The sequence below is a fragment of the Brachypodium distachyon genome, chromosome 1 (assembly GCF_000005505.3).
Source record: "Brachypodium distachyon strain Bd21 chromosome 1, Brachypodium_distachyon_v3.0, whole genome shotgun sequence".
Taxonomy (NCBI): domain Eukaryota; kingdom Viridiplantae; phylum Streptophyta; class Magnoliopsida; order Poales; family Poaceae; genus Brachypodium; species Brachypodium distachyon.
In genome coordinates this window covers 22,115,608-22,140,038 of record NC_016131.3, presented here as the reverse complement: position 1 = coordinate 22,140,038, position 24,431 = coordinate 22,115,608, and the positions used below count along the sequence as shown (strand labels likewise).

At 42.9% G+C, this 24,431-nt stretch overlaps 1 protein-coding gene across 1 annotated transcript; it reads right to left on the bottom strand.

Annotated features, from left to right (window-relative positions):
- Positions 1–340: 340 nt before the first annotated feature.
- Positions 341–11,455, bottom strand: LOC100838876 (regulator of nonsense transcripts 1 homolog). Its single transcript, XM_003563028.4, has 29 exons — positions 10,750–11,455; positions 9,270–9,521; positions 9,004–9,174; positions 8,818–8,868; positions 8,621–8,713; positions 8,361–8,456; positions 8,217–8,267; positions 8,014–8,132; positions 7,381–7,489; positions 6,072–6,194; positions 5,915–5,986; positions 5,499–5,570; positions 5,349–5,415; positions 5,094–5,236; positions 4,929–5,000; positions 4,730–4,858; positions 4,275–4,430; positions 4,080–4,193; positions 3,880–3,978; positions 3,723–3,800; positions 2,958–3,092; positions 2,680–2,754; positions 2,499–2,604; positions 2,038–2,411; positions 1,899–1,961; positions 1,753–1,824; positions 1,473–1,601; positions 1,247–1,366; positions 341–1,162 (listed from the first exon to the last, which is right to left on the bottom strand). The coding sequence occupies exons 1-29, from the start codon at positions 11,329–11,331 to the stop codon at positions 1,082–1,084; spliced, it is 3,804 nt and encodes a 1,267-aa protein (XP_003563076.1). The 5' UTR covers positions 11,332–11,455; the 3' UTR covers positions 341–1,081.
- Positions 11,456–24,431: the final 12,976 nt, after the last annotated feature.

Here is a 24,431-nt window from a genome sequence, read left to right as displayed (position 1 = left end):
TGGTCATCAGTTGATTTTCTTCTGACACACAACAAGTTGACATGTTGAAATATGCATTTTTATGAGGTGGAGCATCAAGCAATAACCCTGTCTTTCCCTAATCTTTTCTTATAGCCTCTGCTCTCCTATCTGAGATTAGATTCTTAGTTCAAATCTAGCAAAACCCGCTGTCAGGCTTTATTTACATTGGCCCATAATCACACTTGCAGTGTCCTACTTTGATCACCAAAACACCAATTCTAAGGTTCCCGAGCTGAGGCACTTAAGAACAGAACGAAAGAGACCAGAAATCGAGAAGAAACAAACACGCCATTGAAGAAATCAGTAAGGTAAAAATCAGTAAGGTAAAAATCAACGCCACAGTCATCAGCCTTTAAATTGCAGAAACAAGACTGTGCTACAAAAAATGACCAACAGATCCAACAAAACCTCAATGTCCACCAAACACCACAAGCTATTGCACTCGTTGTTTCAAGCAACATTGCCTACATCATTTTCTGTGATATAAATTTACTATATCGAAAGCATACATAACGTAGAGGCAAGTATCTTAGGCCATGTGAGAGATCCGAGAGGGTTAGCCACCCCACCTAAAGCACCTCTATACAAAAGCCAATCTGCAGGCCCCTTCTGTGATACCATGTAGTCAGGCGATAGCTGCCGCACCTTCAACTTGGATGGCAGCACATATTCACATCGTACCACTACAAGCCCCGTTTGCCTTCTGTACAGGTGAAGCGATGTGAGGGGTAGCATCACTCTTTCTCTCAATGCACAAGTGGCGACCTGGTGTTGTCAAGCCTCATTGCGAAGTACTGACAAGGAAGAGATGTGTCACAATCCTTCTGCTCCTTAGCAATGGTCTATGGTCGATAAACCATAGCCACCTCGTACAAGCCTGACCCAATACGTAGTGCGCCAAAAGATGCTTGTGCTCATTGCTTGCAACTGATGCCTATGCACCAAAATTTCTGCATACTAGTGCAAAAAGGCACAACCAAGCTGCCATCAGCCAAGGGGATGCAATTCATCAAACTTCCAAAATTTAATGTGGCTTCATCCATATCACAAGCTTTCCTGATCACTGCGGCGGAGGTTGAAGGGATTGGGGTTGAGTGTTATAGTGCGCATACGACTGAGAGTACATAGGATTCATCATGCTCTGCAAATCAGTATGTTAGCCCCAGTTGGACGATTCTTCAGCCAGAGAAAGAAAACATCAAACATGTGGAAATAAATAAGCCACCTGCGATTGAAGATGGCCAGGAGCACCCATTCCATAATGCATCTGAGAAGACTCGTCTTGTGATGGGTCATTGTATCCCGCTTGTGTAAACATGCCATGTGAACCGTGAGCCATGTGATCCTGGATTATGCAAACAGGCTTAATTCCAGAGAGCAAAAACATGCGCAGGGAAAGGCATCAAATGATAATTTACTAGAGTAATGGTTTTGAACTGCAGAGGACAGACCTGAGATACGATTTCATTTGTTGCGCCCATATGGGGGTATCCTGGATGTGCACTTTGGTTCAAATAATTCCCAGGATATCCAGATTGGGGGCCTTGTGTATATTCAACACCATAACCTCCTTGAGAAGCCTGCATATGACAGTTACCTTTCTTTTTAGAAGCCGATTCACAGAGTAATAGCGCACTATTATTTTTGCGTGATTTAATAATATTGGACCATCTTAAACAAATTACAGAACCATATGAAAATAATCATGCCAGTGCAAAAATAGTTACAAACCTGAGTGGAAAAATCTGCAATGTTGTATGCCACATGAGATCCTTGGCTCTTGAAATCATCTCCAAAGAAGTCCTAGTGACAAAAAAAAATACAGTTAAGGGAAGAACATTAAGATAGTAATGCCATGTATCATGAATTGCCTGTACCTGAGACATCCCACCAATGGCAAACCCATCACGAAATGTTTGACTAAGACCTTGGACAGGCATCTAATTCAGGAAAGGCAAATATTAATGTCAAACTATTGCTATGTTTTGTGTTAGTGCAATGGAGAGATGAACAAACCTGTGTCATCAGCCCAGGTTGAGACATTGGACCTCCACCAGAAGGCTGACTGCTTGGATTCTCCAAGCCAGTAAAGTTATAAGCTGGCCCCACATTACCCATAGCTTGCTGAGAGTTCTGTTGATGAGCAGCAAGGTGGCCACCAATAGGGCCAGTATTTGCACGAGGAGCCCCAAAGTTTCTATTACCCGGCTGAGGCACCGCTGGAACAGCTCCAATGGGTCCATGCAATGATCCCCGGGTTGGAATTGCATAGGGTTGAGAATGCGGAGACCCAGGGAATGGAGGAAAAGGCATACGGGGTAACGGATAGGATGGGTGCACACCAGGTTTATGAGCCCCATTTGGCGGCCCAAATGGAACAAAGGGGTGTGCTGTATGTCAAAAGAATGGTGTGTTAGATAGAATAAATAAGTAGCAAAACTAGAAAATACAAGTTATTAAATTATAACTATATATACCTTTGCCCCTACCACTTCTCTTATCTACTGAACCTGCAGTGCCAAAGGAAGATCCATGCATAACACCTTGACCACCACCTAGGAACAGTCTTCTGTCATTGTAGATCTGCACAACAAAATAACATCAGGAGCTGGTAATACTTGCCCATAGTTATCTGGAAGAGCCAATGCAGACAATTACCTTTTTGGGCTTTTGAAACTGAACCATACTCTGCTTCAAGTTGTTCAAAGGTCCTTCTACCAAGCACTCGTGCTCCTGAACACAAAGAAATTATAATGTATAATTAAAAACAATTCAAACCAACATAGTTAGTAATGTACCTCGTTTCTTAAATATACATTTCCAGACAATACAATCCCAGCCATTTGGACATGAATCAATAAAAACGAACAAAACCTCAAAGTACTTGCAACCGAATTTGTAAAATAAAAACATTATGTATCGAGGGATATGTGCACCTTGTAATGTGTCAACAAGCTATTCCAAAGAGGCTGCTTGCTTAGAACTTTAGGATTCCCAAGAACGACTATACCATAACGAGCACGAGTTAATGCAACGTTTAACCTGCGTGGATCATTAAGAAACCCAATACCCTGAAAAGGCATTGAAAACAGTATGTGACAGTTTAAACAAGCCAGTACAAAACAGTTTGCTCATCAAGCATGAGCAGCTAAGTAATGCAACATGAATTCACAAACATCATGGCTCGCTACATAGCAAATGCACTGCCTGCAAGAAATATAAACCGTGCAAAAGAATATACTACACCCTCCGACCCATATTGCTGTCCAAGATTTAGTATAAAGTTGTATTAAATCAGTGACAAGTAATTCCGGCCAGAGGGAGTATAGTAGTTTTGACAGCATCGAGTGTCGATTTTCAGCAAGTTCCAAACACTAAATAGAACTGCTGCTACAAAGAAAGTATACGCCAATTTACCAGACTGTAAGTAAAACAAATCAGCATATAAAAAGCAATATGGTATAATAGATACAAAAATAATTTTGGAGTATTAAAACTCTAATATTGCATGAAATGTATGATAATTTATAGTAGTATTAAAACTCTAATGTTGCATGAAATGTATGATAATTTATAGTAGCTAACTACAAATTGCACAGCAAGCATGATACGCTATGCGCCTATGTACATAAACTTCCCTGATGCAGGTTAAATAGTCACGAGAAAATTACGAGGCAAATAAAATATAACACAAAACATACCTGGTGTTCATTGCTTCTCACACAAGACAGAATAATGTAATCTTTCTCTCTTCCCTGGAAGGAGTCGACACTTGCTACCTGAAAGACGCACAAATATTGTAGCAAAACGAAGTCCAACATGGGGTCAAACACTGTAGTTTACATGTTTATGGTTAACCTCAATTTCCTTGTACAGCTGTTGGCGGAGAGAACCATTCCTTGACATATAATTTACAATGTACGCCCTTTGCCCTTCATAAGGTGTAATAACTCCAATCTGCACAATAAGATATGTCAAGGAATTAACGATGTCTTCTCATAAAGGAGCTGGTAGAAGAACTTTCAGATGACCAGTACTCATATTTACTCGGTAGATACCTGGCTTGGCACGACACCACTTCTTAAAAATGTAGTTACAATTTTTTCAACATTCGCAGCTTCAGTTCTATTGAGGTAAGATGTCCCACTAGCACTGATTTCTTCTACTCCCATCTATAGAAAATTAGTACGAACCGCTCAACATAACCATAAAGCTTTGTGCATACTTAAAATGTCAGCAATTATCCAAGGTACCTGCACATAGAAGAACATGGGTCGATTTGGAACAGGCCAAGGAAAATCAATTCCAGTTGATTGTCTCTCATTTACAGTTACTCCATTTTGCAGCGTGCCTTCATAGAAACAGTTGGAAGGAAATTCTGAAAGACAAGGGTGCATTCTATATTGAACCTGTAAATCAGGGTAATTAAATTAACATTAGGATTTCTGCTGAAATATTTCAGCTGCTGTCAGCAACTTTGTAATAAATGTCTGACTGTTCATCTCACTTCCATTTGTCTGAAAAGGCTTTCTTCTCAAAAGAATATTAACTGGTTAATCATTGCAAATATCATGATTTAAACTCAGATATTACTCACTTATCGTGTTTTCAACCTCAAAGCTTTCAGAGTTTTGGCAATCAAAGTAAGACGACTGCCTAGGCATGATAATACTAATAACAGACGGAAAAAAAAAGAGGCAAACATTACTTGTAGCCTGAAGGGCTTGACTCCAAGGATAACAAGACGTTCAAAGAGAGACTGTGCTAATCCTGCACGTGCTGCCTTTTTGCACATGATGACCGGGCCCAATTGGCAATGATCCCCAACAAGAACAACCTAAATAAATAGAAAGGTATAAATAGACATAATCACAATAGCCTAAATGAACACATTCATTACTGCTTGCCTGCTTGACACCAAGAACCAATGGAATAAGACATTCAGGCTCTGTTGCCTGTGTAGACTCGTCGATAAGAACCTGGCAATAAAATTTTGCCACCATTTCAGGATATAATGCAGACCAACTATGAACATGCAACCTAATGTCTGCAGAAAGTAGATAAATCATTACCTGGCGAAAACGGAAGTTTGACAAGCGAGGATCTCCAGCACCAACACAAGTGCAGCAAATGACGTCAGCACTTTGTAATATCTCTCTTTCAGTAGCTCGTTTTAGTGCTTTGTACTTCTTCTCATCACTGCTCGACAATTCTCCTGTGGAAATAGAACATAACCATAACAACTCTCAGTCAACAAAATGCAGTCATATGTCTCAGAAGAAAATGTCCAATCATATGGCATCACATGTTAAGAGCGGATAAAACACCTTGCTCATCTTTCAGCTGCTGTAGCTTATGCATTTCACTCTTTTCAGAAGTATCAAGATGCCGAACCTGCATAATTGCAAAATCACATGATTAACACCCAATAAAAGGTTACTTTACATGCATGCAACTAGATAAGAATCAAGGGTGACCTGATAATGAAGTGTCAGATGCTCAACAGGAGACGAAACCGCTTCTCTAGATTTTGCACACAGCCTAACAACCTGGAGTTGGGGTATTCAATCACAGTTACTCGTTGAAATAATAAAATTGCAAATAATGTATCATTGGATAATACTAACAAGTGTGTGATAGGAGCTGGAGATAATTCAAAATGCAGGCCGGTGGCGAATGAGGGCTTTTGTTATCTATCTTTAAGTTATTCAGGAGGAAGCATTTGAAATATTCTCTTAAATTATTCTTGCAGTGAGGTGAAGCAGAGAGATAATTAAACAACATAATAGTTCCAGTACTCTGCAGACACCACACACAATCGATAGTAGACGAGTTGAAAAGGCTCAGCTGGGGAATGGTGGATAATCAATATAAACATAAATCCATCATTTACCTTGAGACCAGTTGAGCTTATCTTCTCTGCCAACTGATCAACAGCAACATTACTTGGTGCACAAACAAGTACCTAAGATTTTGAAACAGAGACAATAGGTAAAACAATACTTCCAAGCTAAATCATCATGACAAATTTATATCATGCATTTTTATACCTGTCCTTGACCTTGTTTTGCCATGTGGTAGACAATTGCAGCTGATGTGACAGTTTTCCCAGTGCCAGGTGGACCTTGAATCAAACTAACTGGCTTCTGGAGAACACTTTTAACCGCCAAGACCTAAATACACACAACCAGCCCATGAGAGAACATATCAAGCGATCAACAAAACAGATGTTAGGTTAAAATAATTTAACTTTGGTATATCTATAGCACTGCAACAGCTATGGCCTATGTGGCCACATTAGTTTAAATCATAGTTTTTAAGGCGGTAAGGCGAGGCGAGGCGCCCTGACCCCTTTTCAACTTTTAAGCGTCTAAAGCGTAAGGCGAGGCGACGCCATAGACCTGTTAGACCTACTATAGGAGCAAAATATATTGGCTATTGACTAGAGATGCATATCTTTAAATTGTTGAGCAATCATAGAGGGGCAACGTCCACTATTGATAGGTAGCATCTTAACTGAAGTATAGGAATCATAGGGACAAGAATCAAGGAAATCAGCAGCAATCAAGGACTCAAACATGGTAACTCAATCAAGGACTCAAACATGGTAACTAGCCATGATCATAGGGACAGCAATCAAGGAAATCAAACATGGTAATTGATAGGAATAACAATTTGTGCGGCCGTGATTTCAAGTATCTGCGCCTTGAGGAAGCTCTGGGCTTGAGGCCTGGCACCTGATTTCCCTTCGCCGGAGAAGGAGCCGAGCGCCTGAAGGACGTCCGCCGGAGGAGCAGAGCACGGAGGAAGCAGTGGCTAAGGAGATTTTGTCTGGTACCTGCGCCCCTCTCTCTCCCAATACTTCTACGATTCCCTCAATTTACCCTCCCGCCTCCTATTTCCCTCCCAGATTTCCCGCCGGCCTCCATTTTTCCTCTCTAATATCCCGCCCGGCTCCAGTTTCTTTCTAATTTCCCTGCCAGCCGCACGGGAGGCTCCCGCCCTTGCATAGGTCGTCCAATTTGGACGAGGCGACGCCCTAGGACGGCTAATCGACGCCATAGACGCCTCAAAGGCCTAAGGCAGACGCCTCATGTGGAAGACTGAGGCGAGGCCGACGCTTTCGTGCGCGGGGGCGCCCTGACGCTTAGGCGTCGCCTTACGGACGCCTTTAAAACCATGGTTTAAATTAGATAATCACGTAAGAAACCACGGGGAGGACAGCATATCAATCTAACCATGAAATTGTGTTGCTGAAAGGAGTACTAATTAGAAGCAACATGAAAAAGGTCACATACTGTTCAACTAGTAACTTAATAAGCACTTGGTGTCAGCATACTAACTAATAAATCAAGGTACCTGAGAAGCATTTAGTTCTGGAAGTCCTGGTGCACCAAAGCGTTTTGGTAGTGTATTACGAATTATCTGATGCTCAACTTCATGCCCCAAAAGGTGATGGTATATGTACCTGTGTTGAGGGAATATAGAAAAATAAGAATTAGCTGAAGCTGATGGCAGATGACTATGCCATATACTGTAAATTATTGTGAACAAGCAAAGAATCCAACTACAAACTTACTGCTGGAAACATCCAGTAGACTAAAGTGCCCTCCCCTTGACCCCATATCCAAATCAGGAAAGAGCTGGGTAGTATGTCTTAATTAAAGAGAACAATCAATGGATTCATGATTAAAGCTCTCCTATATCTTGTTTTTTCACAATTTTGGTTAAACGAGGGATCAAATGTGCCATCAATTTTATTATATGGTAGCTTCGAGCCTTGCAGGACTAGAAATATGTCTATTGCTTTCCAGTTACCTGTGTTTGCACTAAGAAAAAACAAGAGTAACTCAAACTCAAAATCAAAATTAGCTGAAGTACTTGCTCGATTTGAAACTACTTCCCCTTCTACTCATACTCACAAGTCACGACAGACAAAATAAGGATGCCTCCATGCTGACAACTCAAAAATACAAATAGCATAGCACTTACCCACTAACACTTGTCTCATCTACAGCAAAAGTCTTCATTGCTCCTTGCATCCTATCAAAGCTAGTACTCTTCCAAACAAAATCCACACTGAATCCATGGCTCAGTTCAACAGGTACGCCCTGAAACACAGAAAGGTTTAAGGTGCAAACCACACGAAGTTGAGGGCATGCTAAGAGGAAACAAGAAAGAACTGATCCTTATACCTGGCTAGCACGAAGCTCAAGTGCCACCTCCTCTTGTGCAGTGAGTTTAATCTGTAGAAAAGAAGGAGCTTAGCATGAGTGCCAGTATAAGCAATTCTATTGAGGTTACCATAGCTACCAACAGCATGTTCTTAAAACACATACCACGTGACCCACAGATTGCCATGCAGGGTGTGAAGTACCACCAGAATATCTCAGCCTGAGCTCATCTCCAGGGACAAGTCTTAATTCATTATCTTCCTAAATTGTAAAATTGATCTCCAGAAATTAGTTGGATCATGAGCTAATAACTGCGCAGTAAGAACTAGTTGATCGGAAGTACAATGAAAAGACAGAATAATCTGTGACAAGATTAATAAGGTTCCACATTCACAGATCATATTTTTTCCAGTACTCAAACAAACCTTTGGAAAGACAAAATAGGCAACGCGCTTCTTGTTCAGTCCAATATCCCACCGCACAGTTACACTGTCCTTGCTTTGTGACTCTTTCATCATCTACAGAAAAATAACAAGGGCAAATAAAACAATGGAAAAATCAGTTCTCTTTTCAAGGGTCCTGCTAAAGAAACACTTCAGAAAATATTGTCAACAGACAGTACCTTGTCATAATCGGCCTCGAGCTTTATCAATGGAGCAAAAACATTTTGATACTGGCAGAAACAATAAAGGCATTCTAGTTACAGCACCAGTAAACAGAAGACTTGAAAGTATTACCGACACAGTGATACAATAAGATAGCCAAAATACTCAAGAAACAAAACAAATGCCCGCAGAAAAGTTCAAACCTGGTAAGCATCTTCATACTTCAAAACCACGGGCTGGGGTTCGTCATCTACACCAGGTTTTTCAAGATCTTCAAGAGAGGCATCAGGATTTGTTTTCCAGAGCTCTTCCACTTTGTTAATTTGCTGGGCACTAATTTGGCGTGCTCGCAGCTGCTCTTGTTCTGAGGGAACCTGGAAGGGAGTAAAATTGCTCAATTGTCAGGAAGAAAACAAAGACATGTACAAACGCACTCACCACCAAACAAAAAATGGAGAAAAGCTCTTACCTTGACAAGCCATGATAAGAAGCACCTGTCATCAATGAGAGGAAGCCACTGACTAAGATCCCAATTCATATCCTTCAGTGCATTAACATTCAAGCATGGCTCTCTACACAGTAGAACAACAACATTCTCTGCCTTTGCTGAGATAAAACCAAGAAGGAATACATTCCGACAGCCACAATTGTAGCATTCGAGGATTGTTTCACCCAGAGGGCTGTCCTTGTGAAGGCAAACTTCCTTATGTTTTGCTCTAACCTGTGAAAAATGTACATCGATACACAAGCATTTAGACACAATTTATACTATAATAAGATAGCCAAAATGAATACAGTTTTCTTCTACAAATAGATGAAATCAGGTACTCCCTCCGATCCATAAAAAGTGTCGTCCACTTGGTACAAAATTTGTACTCATTTAGTACAAAATGGGCGACACTTTTATGGATCGGAGGGAGTAGATACTAAGGCTCAGTTTGGCATTGCTGAACTGTGCTGTGCTGAACTTATTTTATAATCTGCTGTGGAAAAATAAACATGAAAGTATAGTTGGTTGCCAAACAGGAAAATAGTGAAAAGTGGGTGGACAAAACAAGATTATGACAATCCACCGCAATGCCAAACGGAGCCTAAATCTTTGCACAAAGAAAATGTCTGCTTAAGCCTGAAATATGTTGGCTACTTTCAAAGTTCTTATTTGGTGCAAAAACCGGGTTAATTGTTAAGATATTCGTATAGCTATTTTTCTGGAACACCAATGAAACAATTCCTTCCTGAAGACGCGAAATAATCAGAGGTGACTTATGATAATCATCCATCAATCTGATATCCGAAAGATATAATATACACAAGGAATAATGCATCAAATATGGTTAGTACATAATCTTATGTGCTCTACACAGCCGTAAAGGTTATCTACAAAGGGGTCATACGAAAAAAACAGTAGCTAGACGTACACAAAGTCACAAAGTAACTCATAGCTGGTGTGACAGCAATTCTTAGAATCATTTTCCATGTATCCTACCTAGGCAATTTGAGATGATTTTGTACACAAAGTCACAAAGTAAATATATTTCCTATAAATTTGGACGCGTAAACATGAACCTTTGCAAAATAGAGTTGAACTGCTACCCTAAACAGAAGACATCAATGATCAAACTAACATACTCATCACCAAATCATCAACTCAAACATTTTCTATGAAGAAAAATTTATAAAATTCTGAACTAGACTCTAACCCAGATTGCGCAAACTTAGCACAGCTTCATCAAATTGGCAACGGTATCACCTTCTTAGCACTTTCAAGCAATCCAGCACTTAGAAGTACCAAGGTATAAGGGAATCTTTGTGACCAAAGGTAATTGATAACTCAACAATTTTCTACTTCACAGTCTAGAAAGCTTAAAATTCGAAATGATCATCCTTAGTCATCAAGTATATTAAGGCCTATCATCACCCGAATTAGCAAGAGATGGAAGGAGCCGAACCAGGTGGTTGACGAGGTGAGAGCCAGAGGTGTTCCCCCGTGAGTTGCAGAACCACTTGCGGCAGGACGGCACATTGCAGCGAGCAACACACGCGGGGCTGTGGATCCCGCAGTACCTGCAAGCGTGCTCAACGAAGTCGCCCTTGCCATAGTCGTACCCGTCCTCGCCCGCTCCTGCGCCGGGAGGCTCCTCGAAGCTGAGCGCCGCGACCCCTGCGGCGAGCCCGTCCGCCACGGCGGCCGACGCCCGTGCCTTGGACGCGGACGACCGCGGCGACGGCGAGGACGACGAGGCGAGCGGGGTCGAGTCCTGCGGCACGAGATCGGGGTCTTGCGAGGCGTCGGGCGGCGGGGGCGGGGCCGGCCAGGACGAGGAGGTGGAGGAGGTGACGGTGGCCGGCGGCGGCGCGGATCGAGCGGGCTGGGAGAGCTCCGGGAAGTCGGGGTACTCGAAGTCGTCGCCCTGCGTGTTGAACTCCAGGAAGGTGTAGGCGTCCCCGGCGGCGGAGGCCGAGGGGTCGGGCTGCGAGGCCGTCTCGTAGAGGTCGGCAGCCGCGGCCGAGGAAGGCGGCTGCGTCGCCATGAACAGCTAGGGTTAGGGTTTTGCCGCGGGATGGGGGAGGCAGGGAGGGGACGAGGCGAATCGGGGAGGGCAGAGAGAAAGAGAGGAGAGGAGGACCCGGGGAGGAGAAATGTTGAGGGGGTAGTGGGGGATTTGATTTCAGTTTAACCGTGCGGGGATGGGTCGTGATTTGAGGATTTCAATGGTGCACGAGACGAGGGTAGAGTGGGTATGAGTTACCATGGACGGCAGCTTCCGTGGGTCCCGATTCATAGGCATAGATGAGTCTCGTGGTACCAATGGCCAATGGGCACGTCACTGTTTTCTTGTTTGGATTAACAGCTTGTTTGGTTCTAATCATCTGAGACTAGAATCCTGAAACTTATTTTGGATTCAATTTTCTTGTTTTGATTAACAGCTTGTTTGGCTGGCAGACCAATCCCAATTTCTCTCTAGAGTGCATCATTTTTCTGAATTTGTCTCTCTTTTTCTAAATTGGTTGAGATTTGGAGATTCTAGGGGCGTACATAAATGAGGAGGTGGAGTTGGTACGAGTTACGACCGGATGGCAGCTTCCGAGGGTCCCGTTTCACAGGCGTAGATAAGCTTCGTGGTGTCGATGGCCAATGGGCACGTCTGGTTTGGAATTTCTTTTTTCTTGTTTTGGTTAAGGGTGTATATTCGTCAGATTTAGAAAATTGTTCAAATATCAAGAATTCGCATAGTCTACCTTTTGGCTCCCAGTACTAAGAACCTGAATTGGAATTATAGTGATACCGATTCAAATGGATATTGGAATTTACTTACGGTTCCAAGTTTTGTATTTTGGTTGCAAGCAATCGTAACGTGGAAATTTCGAATCTTGTTTGTCGCTGAAAAGTTATCATAGATTGGCATTGATGTAGGCCATGCAGGGAGAAAAGCATTGGAGTCGAAAACGTCACATGAAGCCAAGAGATCAAGAGAAGAGGCGGCAATGTCAGCCGCTTGCCATTGAAAAGATGGCAGCTCAGAAAAATGGTTGACAACAACTACTCCCGACGTCCTATATTAAGTGGTTTCTATTACATGTATATAGACATATTTTAGTATATATAGATACGTTCATATTTAAACAAATTAGAATTACTTGTATATGGGACGGAGGGAGTACTAATTTAGATTTGGCATATAGCCAAGATAGGACGGGGTATAGCACGTGTCAATCACATGGTCGACCAACAAGAAGATGGTGTGACTACTAGCAAGAAGTAAGAACAACACTGCTTGTTGATGAAACTGCTGACGGCGACGAGGAAGATTGTTGTTGTAGTATTCTGGATAGTTGGATTTCACATATCATGTATGGCTTACATATCAACTTGACTAGATGCCTTTTGGATCTAGAAAGGACTGCCCCGCCTAATATTTCATATTTTACTATATACCAAATCAATATTATGAAACATATTTAATGATGGAACTACATGTAAATGTTGATATTTTGCTACATGTCCGATCAAATGTTAGAAATTTTGACAGTCAACAAAAATTATACACATATATTTTGGAACAAAGAAAATATGCCACAAAAATATATTAAAAAATAGAGTTAACTCTTTGTATATCCTCTTGGTCACACAACACAGGCTTAAATGGGCAAGATAACGGGCCCATTTCTGGCCTGCAAGTGAGCTCAGATCCCAGCATTATGGCTCTGTTGCAATTTGGTCCTTGGTGGTGTATCAACATGAGTATGTTCAGATGTTGATGGCGTAGAGTCGCTGACAGATACGTCACTCAACTCATATCATTCATGCATTACATATCCTCCGAAGTCGTTATTAGTAATTCTGGTCTCGAACACCGCAATAGGCTCACGAGTTCTGGCAGCCAATCAACCGAAGTGAAGCCCTTGAGGTCAACTTGGCGGAGAAAATCCAGAAACAGCTTCTGCTCCCTCCAATCCGCAGGACGCTTACACCAGCATGCCGTTGTCGGCCCACAAATGTGGAAAAATTGTGCCTCTGCATTCACAAACCACGAGTGTATTCATTTTAGATAATTAAAATTGACAAGTATACATATACGTGGAGTCAGCTAATTGAGCAACAATCACATGCTTAACTCAATATGTACTGGTGAGACTTAGCGAGAAAAATCAACTTAACTAATTACCTTGTTGTCGACAATGACGGTGAGCGTTTCTAAGTTCCTGCACCTGGAGAGCAGCGTTGCTATGCTGGCTCCGTAGTTGTGATGATCCAAGAGCAGGACCGTACACCAGCAGGGGCAGGCTGGCCGACGAAACAGGGCCTCCAAATTTTAGGGCCCCCAAAGATTACTCAAGTACTAATACTACTAATAGTTATCTTAATTAACTTCTCTGCTTAATACTGAATAGAAGGCCCGGGAAAAGAAAAATAGCCCACATGGCCACACCGCAGATCAATCAGCCCACCAAATCTATCGCACGATCCTAGCCTCGTAGTCTGTTCGCCCGACGCTTCGGTTCCATCTTCTGCCGTTCTGCGCTCCCAGAGTCCCAGTCCGAGGAAATCGCCAATCAATTCATCTCCTTCTCCTTTGGTCCTTCCCAGTTCCTAACCTCTTCCGCTGCTTGCGAGGCTGCAACTCAAGCGGCAAGCGTCGTCGATTCCCTGCACCGGTGAAGGCCTGATCCTCAACTTCGAATTCTTCCGTTCTTTCTTTGTCTCGCTGTTGCTCTGAACATATCAAGTTTTAGTTTTTGTTGATTTCTTCGGTGTTGGGTTTGTAAAACAGGAGGTGTTTATTTCTTCCAACATGTCTTCCAGAATCAGGAAGTACGATTCTGGTTATGAGAAGCGGAAGAAGAAGAAAAGACTAGAAGCAGTAGCTCAAACTCAGAAGGGTGCTCTTGATAGATTTGTTGTGAAAGACTCTCAGTTTACTTCTGAAAATCAAACTCCAGATCCAGATGATAATGTTGACGATGCAGTAGAAGTTGAGGCTCACAACACAGAAATTGATCATGGCGCCGATGATGCTAATCAGCCTGATGCTAATAATGTTGATCAAGTCGGTGACCAGGGCCATGATGATAGAGTTGATGCTAGCTTGGATAGGTCACCAAGTACTGAGAATCACAATGACAACAATAATACTTTTCAGCTCGATATATTTGATCCAAGAAATTGGGATGCACTTGATTCTAAAATGGTTGATATTTTGGTGCAAAAGGGTCCTAGAAGAGACTTACCTATTCAGAAAGGACCTAAAGATGGATTGTCTAGAAGGTTTTCAGCATCAACATACACTAGAGTTCTCTCAAATGGAGAAAAGTGTGACAGAAATGGCTTGTATATTGCAAAAACCTTAATAGAGATTTTGTTTTTGTTGCAAAATGTAGAGAAAGGGGCAAGGGAAAGGTCAGTTAGCAAATGAGGGTTTCAATGATTGGCATCATCTTGGCACTAGACTTAAAGAACATGAAACTGGTGCAGAACATGTTCTGAATATATCTACTTGGTATGACTTGCGTCACAGGTTGCAAAGCAATCAAACAATTGATAAAGTTGCTCAACGAGAACTTCAAAAAGAAAGGGATCATTGGAGAAAAGTTTTGTTCAGAATAATTTTGATTGTGAAGTTCCTTGCCGAGCATACCCTTGCATTTCGTGGAACTAATAGCAAGTTGTACCAAGACAGCAACGGTAATTTCTTAGGCATTATCCAAATGTTGGCTGAATTTGACCCAGTTATCCAAGAGCATGTTAAGCGCATCACAAATGATGAATTTCATATCCATTATCTTGGTCATGGCATCCAGAATGAGATAATAAGTTTGCTTGCTTTTGCAATCAGGTCTGAAATCATTAAGAAGGTAAAAGAAGCAAAGTATTTCTCAGTGTTACTTGATTGCACTCCTGATGCAAGCCACCAAGAACAGATGTCGTTGATCATAAGGTATGTTGATGCATCTTCAGATCCTATTTGCATCGAGGAATCCTTTTTAGGTTTTTCGGAAGTAAAAGATAAAACTGGGGAAGGACTATTTGAAGCTCTAAAAGATGAATTGAAGAATCTTGACCTTGATCTAGACAATGTGAGAGGGCAGGGCTATGATAATGGATCAAATATGAAAGGAGGTAATCTTGGGGTACAAAGGAGACTTCTGAATATAAATCCGAGAGCTTTTTATTCAGTTTTTGGTTGCCATAGTCTGAATTTAACACTATGCGATATGGCAAAGTCTTGTGGTAAAGCAAAAGATTTTTTTGGAGTCATACAACGCATCTATACAACATTTGCGGGTTCTACTAAGAAATGGCAAATCCTGAAAGATAACATAATAGGATTGCCTCTCAAGTCACTGTCATCTACTCGGTGGGAGAGTCGTGTTGATAGTGTTAAGGCCATAAGATTTCAGATTCAGGAAATAAGGGAGGCTTTGCTTGAAGTGGCTGAAAATGATAAGGATCCAAAGACAAGTAGTGAAGCTATGTCATTGGCGAACAATGAACTTGGTGACTTTGAATTTTTAGTGGCGGTAGTCATCTGGTACAAAATTTTATCTGCTATTAATTTGGTTAGCAAGCAGCTGCAAGCCAAGGATATGCTCATTGATATCGCAATTGAGGAAGTACAGAGGCTGATTTCATTTTTCAGTAAGTACAGAGAGATTGGTTTTTCATATGCATTGGAAGCTGCAAAAGAAATTGCACTTGAGAATAATATCGTCCCAGAATTTCGTACCAAGCGTAAAATAAAAAGGAAACGACAATTTGATGAGAGCCCAGATGATGCATCTATTGCTTCACAACAATCTGCACATGAGTCATTTAGGGTCAATTATTTTATACCTGTTGTTGATCAAGCTATTGATTCACTTACAAGAAGGTTTGAACAGTACCAAGGGTTCGAAAATATTTTTGGTTTCTTGTTTACTTCAGATAAGTTGTGCTCTTTGGATGATAAGAGTCTGTTATCTTCTTCTGTTAAACTGGAGGCTGCACTTAGGAGTGGAGAACATTCACAAGTATTTGAAACGGCGAGGTTGTTTTCCTAATGCGGTTATCGCATACAGAATTTTGCTAACCATTCCAGTGACCGTTGCTTCTGCCAAAAGGAGTTTTTCCAAACTCAAGTTGTTGAAATCTTATTTGCGTTCTACTATGACACAAGAAAGATTCAATGGATTGGCAACAATATCACTAGAAAATGATGTTCTGGAGAAGATTAATTATGAAGATATAATCGAGGATTTCGTTTCAAGAAATACCAGACGGATGATGCTTTTCACTAGAAGTTGAGGTTAGTTTGCTCTTTGAATATTGCATTTACTCTGTCGACATGAATATATAGTTTGGTACTAACTGTCGCAATAAGTTGTAGCATATCTAGAAGTCGTATAATCAAATGAAAAATCATATTCTTGTTATCGGCAAACAAAATTTTAGGTCTTATTTTAGATTTCGCACAGGGTCTCAAATTTCTGGGTACGGCACTGTCCAAGAGGGATTTCACGGTCAGGTCTGTGACAGTGCTAAGCTGGGGTACGGCTACCATCAGATCCTCGTACTGGGCCAGCCAAGCCTCCTCGTCGTCCAGTACACCAACCAGAAAATATGGCTGTGTGGGCACGTGCACACATGGGCAGATGCATGGGATTATTATTGCAAAGCACGTAAACTTAGCTAGACATACATGAAATTAAACAAGCAAAACACAAGAACAAATGCAAATATTAAGTTATGAGTAGGTGTTGACTTGCAGGCACAAGATAATCCTAAATTTTATCCTCAAAACAGAACCATAACTCCTGAGGATTTTTTTTCTCAAACATCCAAATCTGCCCGTTTAATTGGGATTGGTAGTGTTTCTGAGATATGGGGGGCCACATGTCATATGCCACTTCAGACCGGTCTGACTCGTTAATCTGATCCTTTTCTCCGGGCCTGACTCATTAATCTGATCCTTTTTTCCGCTGTCTACCCAATGCCTTCCAAAAAATTCCCCAACTTTATTCCGTACCCGATTCGTGGCATATGACACGTGGTTCATACATTGTTGAAAACGTTGTGAAGCCCACTAAACTAGCATATTTAGATTATTTCAGATGACTGCCTAAAGAGTTGTGGTTTGTGAGAAAAGCAGTCACAAGTACGGTTCGTTGATACCCTAGCCACAATATGTGTGGTTCTGTAAAATTTACTCTAATCCTAAGCATGCAAGGCTTAACTATATGTGCTATATATCCGTTCAACAAAAAATGTCTCAAGTTTGTCCAAATTTAGATGTATCTAAACTTTACTTAGTGTATAGATGTACTCAGATTTAGTCAAAGTTGAGACATCATTTGTTGGACAGAGAAATATAAGAATACTATATATATAAGAAATAATAATTTCTCAGACTGAGCACTAGCAATTCTTATAGTATATAATACTTACCCTGGGAGTATATTCAAGATGTGTACTCTAAGGGAGAGGACAGCAGTGCAGCGCTGAAGGAGCCATCCAGAGAGTTCGTTACGGTAGAAGAGGTTATGATGCACCATAGCGTGGGTGAAGAGAGCAACGCGAAGCCGTCGTACGGTGGCCAAGCTGTGGGCGAACTCCACCCTGCTGGGATGTGAGTATCATCGCGCTGGAGCACCAAGTGAGGTCCTCCAGCCGGGGAGTGCGGAAGCAGGCCGCCTTGCTGCCGTCGTGCACCCGGCGGGCCATGACCCCTGGCGAGAAGAGGTTGGCGATGCGGAGGCGGCGGAGGTTGCGGCACGACACCTCTAGCCGCCGGAGGCCGCCACGTCCGTACTCGTAGCCAAGCTCAAGGGCTTCCAGGGCGTCGTTGGAGACGCGGAGGACGTCCTCGTAGCCGAAGGCGTATAGGGCGAGCTTTCTCAGGTGAGGGCAGCAGGAGGACACGAAGTGGGAGAAGGCGCTTCCGTCTACCCGCAGGTTCTTGAGCTCCAGCTGCGTCAACGAGCTGGGCGCCGAGGCGACCGCCGGCGGGATCGCGAGGGTGCCCACGCCAACGACGCCGAAGTCGAGCGTCATGGAGGTGGTCCTTCCGTTGGCGCACGCCGGCAATTCCAACACGACCCCGTGCCGGCGGTCACAATCCTTCTTCTCACGGAAGAAGATGATGCTGATGCTTCGCGCGGCGGCGGCCGCCGCCAGCTACTGAAGCCACTGGTTGGCGCGGGCCACGTGCGGAGGATGCGCCAGCGATATCTCGATCCTGTCCCCGATGTAGTGGCTATGCCGGCCATGCACGAGCACCCTGTCCACCGACTCGGCGAACCCTGTTGTGGATCGCTCGTCGTCAAACGCCAAGGCAGGGAGGCCGATCCAGACGTGCCGCCACCGACGCGACAGCGCGCTCGTGCGGACCGCATCCTGCCTGCGTGGGCACGAAGCTCAGGATGTGGTGAAGCAGGTCGTCGGGGAGGATGCTGATCCTGTCCTCCGACTCCTCCTCATCCTCGACGCCGCCGTCGTCGTAATGGTGGCGCTGGATCGTTGTTGTTTTGTCGTCGTCAAACGTGAAGGTGCGGATGCCGTTCAAGCTCAGGATTTGGTCGAGCAGGCTGTTGATCCTTCTACGCACGTCGATGCTGGTGGCACCGTGGTCGGAGTCCATCACGGATCGTTCGCTTGCGCGTGCGCGCGGCCGGCGGATATGATTTACGGTGCGGGCAGCCAGGCACGCGCGATCTCCTGCCGAAGCCGAAGATCCGGCGGCCCCGTGCGGTGGATAGCTGGCTCTGGAGATCGCGCGTGCCGTCGAGACGAAGGCGTACGATTCGTTTTTCCCGATCTGATTGATTCACTGCCTCACTGGCATGCCTGGGCCTAGTTTAATCGGTTTGCTGTTAGATTTTCTAACCTGGGCCGCTGGCCTGTTAGGCTGTCACCTCAATGTGCTTCGATGGTTGATTATAGTTTGGGCTGGATGATTTATTTGTTAGGAGTTTCTCAAAAAAAAAAAATTGTTAGGATGTTGGATTCGTCATAATTTGGTTTAATTTTGTTGCGATTAGGTTGCTGGATTGTGATCCATGAACAAGTCTAGTGATATATGAATATAGTTCCCTGCAGAAAAAGAAAGATATATGAATATAGGCTGAACAGTAAGGTTGCTGGACTTGGGCGTTGATTCTGTCTGTATTGGTCAAATGGTCATGTTGTTTAAACTAAATTACTTCAAAAGCTTACTGTTCTGCAGCTCAGCTCAAGATCAATACTGCGCAAATAAAATTGCTTTCTCTTTTGTGAAGTTAATCTGAATCCGCTTAGATGGAGCATGATAATAAAAAATTCTAAATATTCTCCCTCATCTGCCTTTCGGATTTGACATGAATAGCGGAGCATGAATAATTGAAGAATTTGTTAGCGAAATTGATAATTCTAAAAGTTTCGGGAGATTGATTTCATTAATAAGTCTCTGTTCAATTGCATACTGTTTTGTCTACAGCTTTGCCAAAAAAAACAAAAATAGACACACTATTTTGAGTTTACAAATTGATGTTGTCTGAATTAAATCTCTGGACCCAAGCGAAAACTTCCGGTTGTTTTCAAATCTGAAAATCTTTGAAGTTGGAACATTAGTTGAAGTTTCAATTCTGAGTGGGAAGTGATCTGAGGTTACATGGAGTAAACTGTAAACGCCTATAACAAAAATTTCTGAATGAGATCTCACGATTTCTGTAAAATACAAATATTAACTCAAGATTAGCAATTACAATATTCTAAAAGGCCGTCTCGTAGAGGTCGGCAGCCGCGGCCGAGGAAGGCGGCTGCGTCGCCATGAACAGCTAGGGTTAGGGTTTTGCTGCGGGAGGGGACGAGGCGAATCGGGGAGAGAGTACCCGGGGAGGAGAAATGTTGAGGGGGTAGTGGGGGATTTGATTTGAGTTTAACCGTGCAGGGATGGGTCGTGATTTGGGGATTCCAAGTGGTGCACGAGACAAGGATGGAGTGGGTACGAGTTACCTTGGAACGGCATCTTCCGTGGGTCCCGTTCACAGGCATAGATGAGCCTCGTGGTAACAATGACCAATGGGCTGATCACATTTGGAATTTCTGTTTGATTAACCGCTTGTCTGGTTCTAATCATTCCTGAAACTTATTTTGAATTCAATTTTCTTGTTTTGATTAACAGCTTGTTTGGTTGGCATGGAATCCCATCTATGATTGATCCCAATTCCTCTCTAAAATGCATCATTTTCTGAATTTGTCTTTTTTTTTCTGAATTGGTCATGATTTGGGGATTCCAGGGGCGTGCACAACACGAGGAGATGGAGTGTGTACTAGTTATGACGGGACGACAACTTCCATGGGTGTCGCTTCACAGGCATAGATAAGCTTTGTGCTGTCAATGGCCAATGGGGTTTAGAATTTCCTTTTTGGCTGTGTGCATCACTTGATGCAGAGACCGGGGACGTTCCCCTTTTCGAAAAAAAATTCAAGAATAAAGAGCCCTTTATGATGGCAAAGTTATTCTCTTTGTTTGTTCAAGTTTACCTGAGCAAACTTTTCTTATCATGGATTTGCATTCGTTCTAAAATAGTCTCTGATGATTTCACAGGGCTGAGTAGGTTTAAGAAAACACTATTCAGATGTGCTGGTGACGATGCATTATTAATCTGGAAATCTGGGGATGATTATGCTAGACAAAGTCTGTTTTAGATACTGTGCTGAGTTTGAAAGATTGTACCAGATATGTAAATTGGGAAGAATTAGTTTATTACATTTAGAAAAGTTTGAAATTTACAGAGTAGCTATTTTGCTGCAACAGGAGTTTAGAACAGTATAATTTTCTAACAAGTAGAAATGATAGGTTCATTTTATTTACTATTGTGCTCCGGGTTTTTTTTCTTTTGAGGGAAAAGCTCCAGTTTTAAGTGCTTGAAAATTAGGATTTTCTGTGATAGGCAATTCTCCTGGGAGCAGATAAAGATGCAACTGCTGGAAGTGTTGATGAAGTAAATCTGGCGAAAGGTGGTAACAAACAAAAAGGCAAAAGGTTCATTTAGATTTTCACAATTTGAGTTTTTCAAATAGAGAACTATGCTCTCAAAACGTTATGTTCATTTATGGGTAGATCAGTTGTTGGAGCTTCTAAACCTTATTCCTAGAAAAGAGCTTTTACAAAAGCAGCAGGTTCCCCATGCGAAACATGATCAGTAGTTGTCGTGTTTGTCCAATGATTGGGATTAAAACTATAACCATGTACACGAGAAATATTTTGGAGCTGTTTGGACAATGGAGGCCTGTGTGAGGCTCCTTTTTTCCGCTACTTTGTATGGTTGTATGTCAGGTAGTAGAAAACGGTATCGGTGCGTGACAAATATGTAAGCATTGTGGATAGGCTGCGATGCTGTTTGTAAGGAGCAGTTGTTTTGTGTGCACTTTCTGTTAACGAAGCAAGGTGGGTGTCTTCTTTCTTGTACTGCTATGTGAGATGTCCTTGTGCTATGGAACTAGAAGCCTGTTATTAAGCAAAGGCGGTGCGTGGTTATGCAAACATTGTGAACACAAGCGTGCATTCAAATTTAGTCACAAGTTGAGACATTCTTTATTGATATGCATCTAGCTCACCAGTACAAACCGAAACAATATGATAACGTGAAACAATTATCATACTAGTGTTCATTATATTCACCAGTAGACAAAAAAGCAGTATGATAATACTAACTGATTCTGATCGTCATATACATCTAGAAAGCCGTATGTGTACCATCGAATAAACTCCAACACAATGAACAGAAACGTTAAATTGTACCATCCAGTAATCTCAACAGCTCCAAAAAAAAAAAGTAATCTCCAACATGATCGCAGATTCAATCCCCGCGATGATGCATCTGCAGGTCCCCAAACCAGTCGTCCCCATCTGCTGTTAAAAAAAACCAGTCGTCCCCATCAAACTAACCCATCAAACGATCTAGGAGTACTAGTGCCGGCGCATCAACCTATCAAACTATGTACCAATCCTGGTGCCGGGGGAGTGTCGATCATCAGGACCGAGCGGAGCAACCAGCCAACGACGAGGGCGAGGGTGAGCTTCCTACCGGTGTCGGGATTGAGGATCTGCGTCTCCCGCTCGCGGAGGAGCCAGGCCGCGAGGAGTGCGAGGGCGAGCGTCGTACGCGTGTCGGGTTGGAGGATCTGCGTCTCCCGCTCGGTGAGGAGCTCGGCCGCGACGAGTGCGAGGGCGAGCTTGTCGTGGAGGAGCGTCGGCACGGGCGGAGGACCCAGTAGGGCAAGGTAGGGCGCCCGCGCTACCTTGATTTTGCCTCAGTTACGAATTGGGGAAGATTATGAAACGGGGATCTAAAGGCGGAATCCGTTCATGGTGTGATGGGAGGAGAAACGGTCGGGAGCGAGAGAATCGAAGGGGAGATCAACCTGCGGTGGAGGCGCTCGAGCGAGGAGGAAGACGAAGTGGGCTCGGGCGCTCGGCAGCGGGATGAGTGGCGGCGCTCGCGCGAGGAGGAAGAAGATGCACGGAGCGAGGGGGCTGTGGGGCTCGGAAAGGAGATGGGGAGAGGGTGTATATTTTTTAAGAGAAGAAGAGGGGGTATAGCTGTGGGTGGCCATTAGAGGTCGGCCTGGCCCGGGCCGGTGCAAGGTTAAATGGATCTGACCCGGTCGCGGCCCAATGAAGCCCGACTCCTCCAAACAAAGGCATGGCACCGTATAGTTGGGCCAACTATCGAAGTAGTAAATGAGAATAACACGATTACTAATAATTTTAAGAATACATCGATAAAAAATGACAAATTCGTGTTAAATGTCGTAACCCTTGCATCAAGTTAAGACAAATTATTAAATTGTTGTTAAATGTACATTTATTTGGTCCTTTAGAATTTGTATTTGCGTTTCTGTATAAAATAAATATGCAAAAATTTAACTAATTTAACTCTGAATCATTAGAGGCGGCGATGGCGATGATTTGCATTTTTTACGTGGTCTGAGAAAGACGTTGTAGGAGGCAGTGATGACGGGTCAATTGTCGCCTACATCGGTGGCCAATCTTCGACGGCGACGCCCGTGTGAGATGGTGTGTGTAGCGTTCCAACGTAACTTTGCGCAGTCGACGAGAATATAGCCTGCAAAGACTGGTTCTCCGAGAAACGCAACTTCTGCACTCTTAGTTATTTTGGATATCTACTTTTGATGTCCATGTATGATTGCTCATTGATGTCTTAATTGTCATACCTTTACTCGTATTTCTTGCTTAATGAAAGTCGATAGAAAAATTATATTACTTAATGACAGTAGATATGATAACCATGCCCACGTGGTGTGTATTATTGTTTTATGAGTTCTGATTTTGAAAGACTTGCATGCTATGTTTCAGATTGTGTAGTTATTTCCCATAAGATATCATATCTCTAGAAGTATGGAGAAGGGCGTTGCTTATTAACTAAATATCTACTTGATTTTTTTAGGTCGCTAAGTATGGAGATATTTTTGGAAGCAAAATATAACTATAGTTTCGCCCTTATAAAGATTTGAGCTGTTGATTGTCTGCTCACCCCACCGAAGAACTGTTTGCAAATTATTATAATTGTCATATATTCTATGTTATAGATATTTATATTATATCTTCAGATTATGGTTAACATATAATATGATGAAAATTAATATTTAACATAAATATCACTAGATGATATATCATAAATGTACCAACCAAAAAATGCATCCTAAAAAAAGTCCAAAAGAACCAAATTTACTGAAATATATTTTGCAAACCTAAAAAATATTAAATGTGATATCTATATTAGCTCATAGTGTCAGGATAAGAATTCGTTCTATCTAAATTTTTTTCTGTCCTCTGCCAATGAGCGTCGGGGTAGGCAGCGACTCTCGGACGGCCGGGACAACGTCATCGAGTGTGGGGACCAGCGCGAGGCTCAGGCAGCAGAGAACCGAATCGCCAGCCTCGTCGCGCGGTAGCTCGTCGGTGATGATGGAGTTGCGGGTGAGCGGGTGTTGAAGGAGAGTCAGAGGGGCTCGGTACTCCGCCCTAACCGAGGGGTACTCGCGGCGTCCCCGAAACGGTAGCTGGGACCATCGAAGAGGTCGATGATGGAGGGGCGGAGCGAACCCGAACCCTGGGCCGCGCGGTGGCGGAGGAGGAGGCAGCGGAAA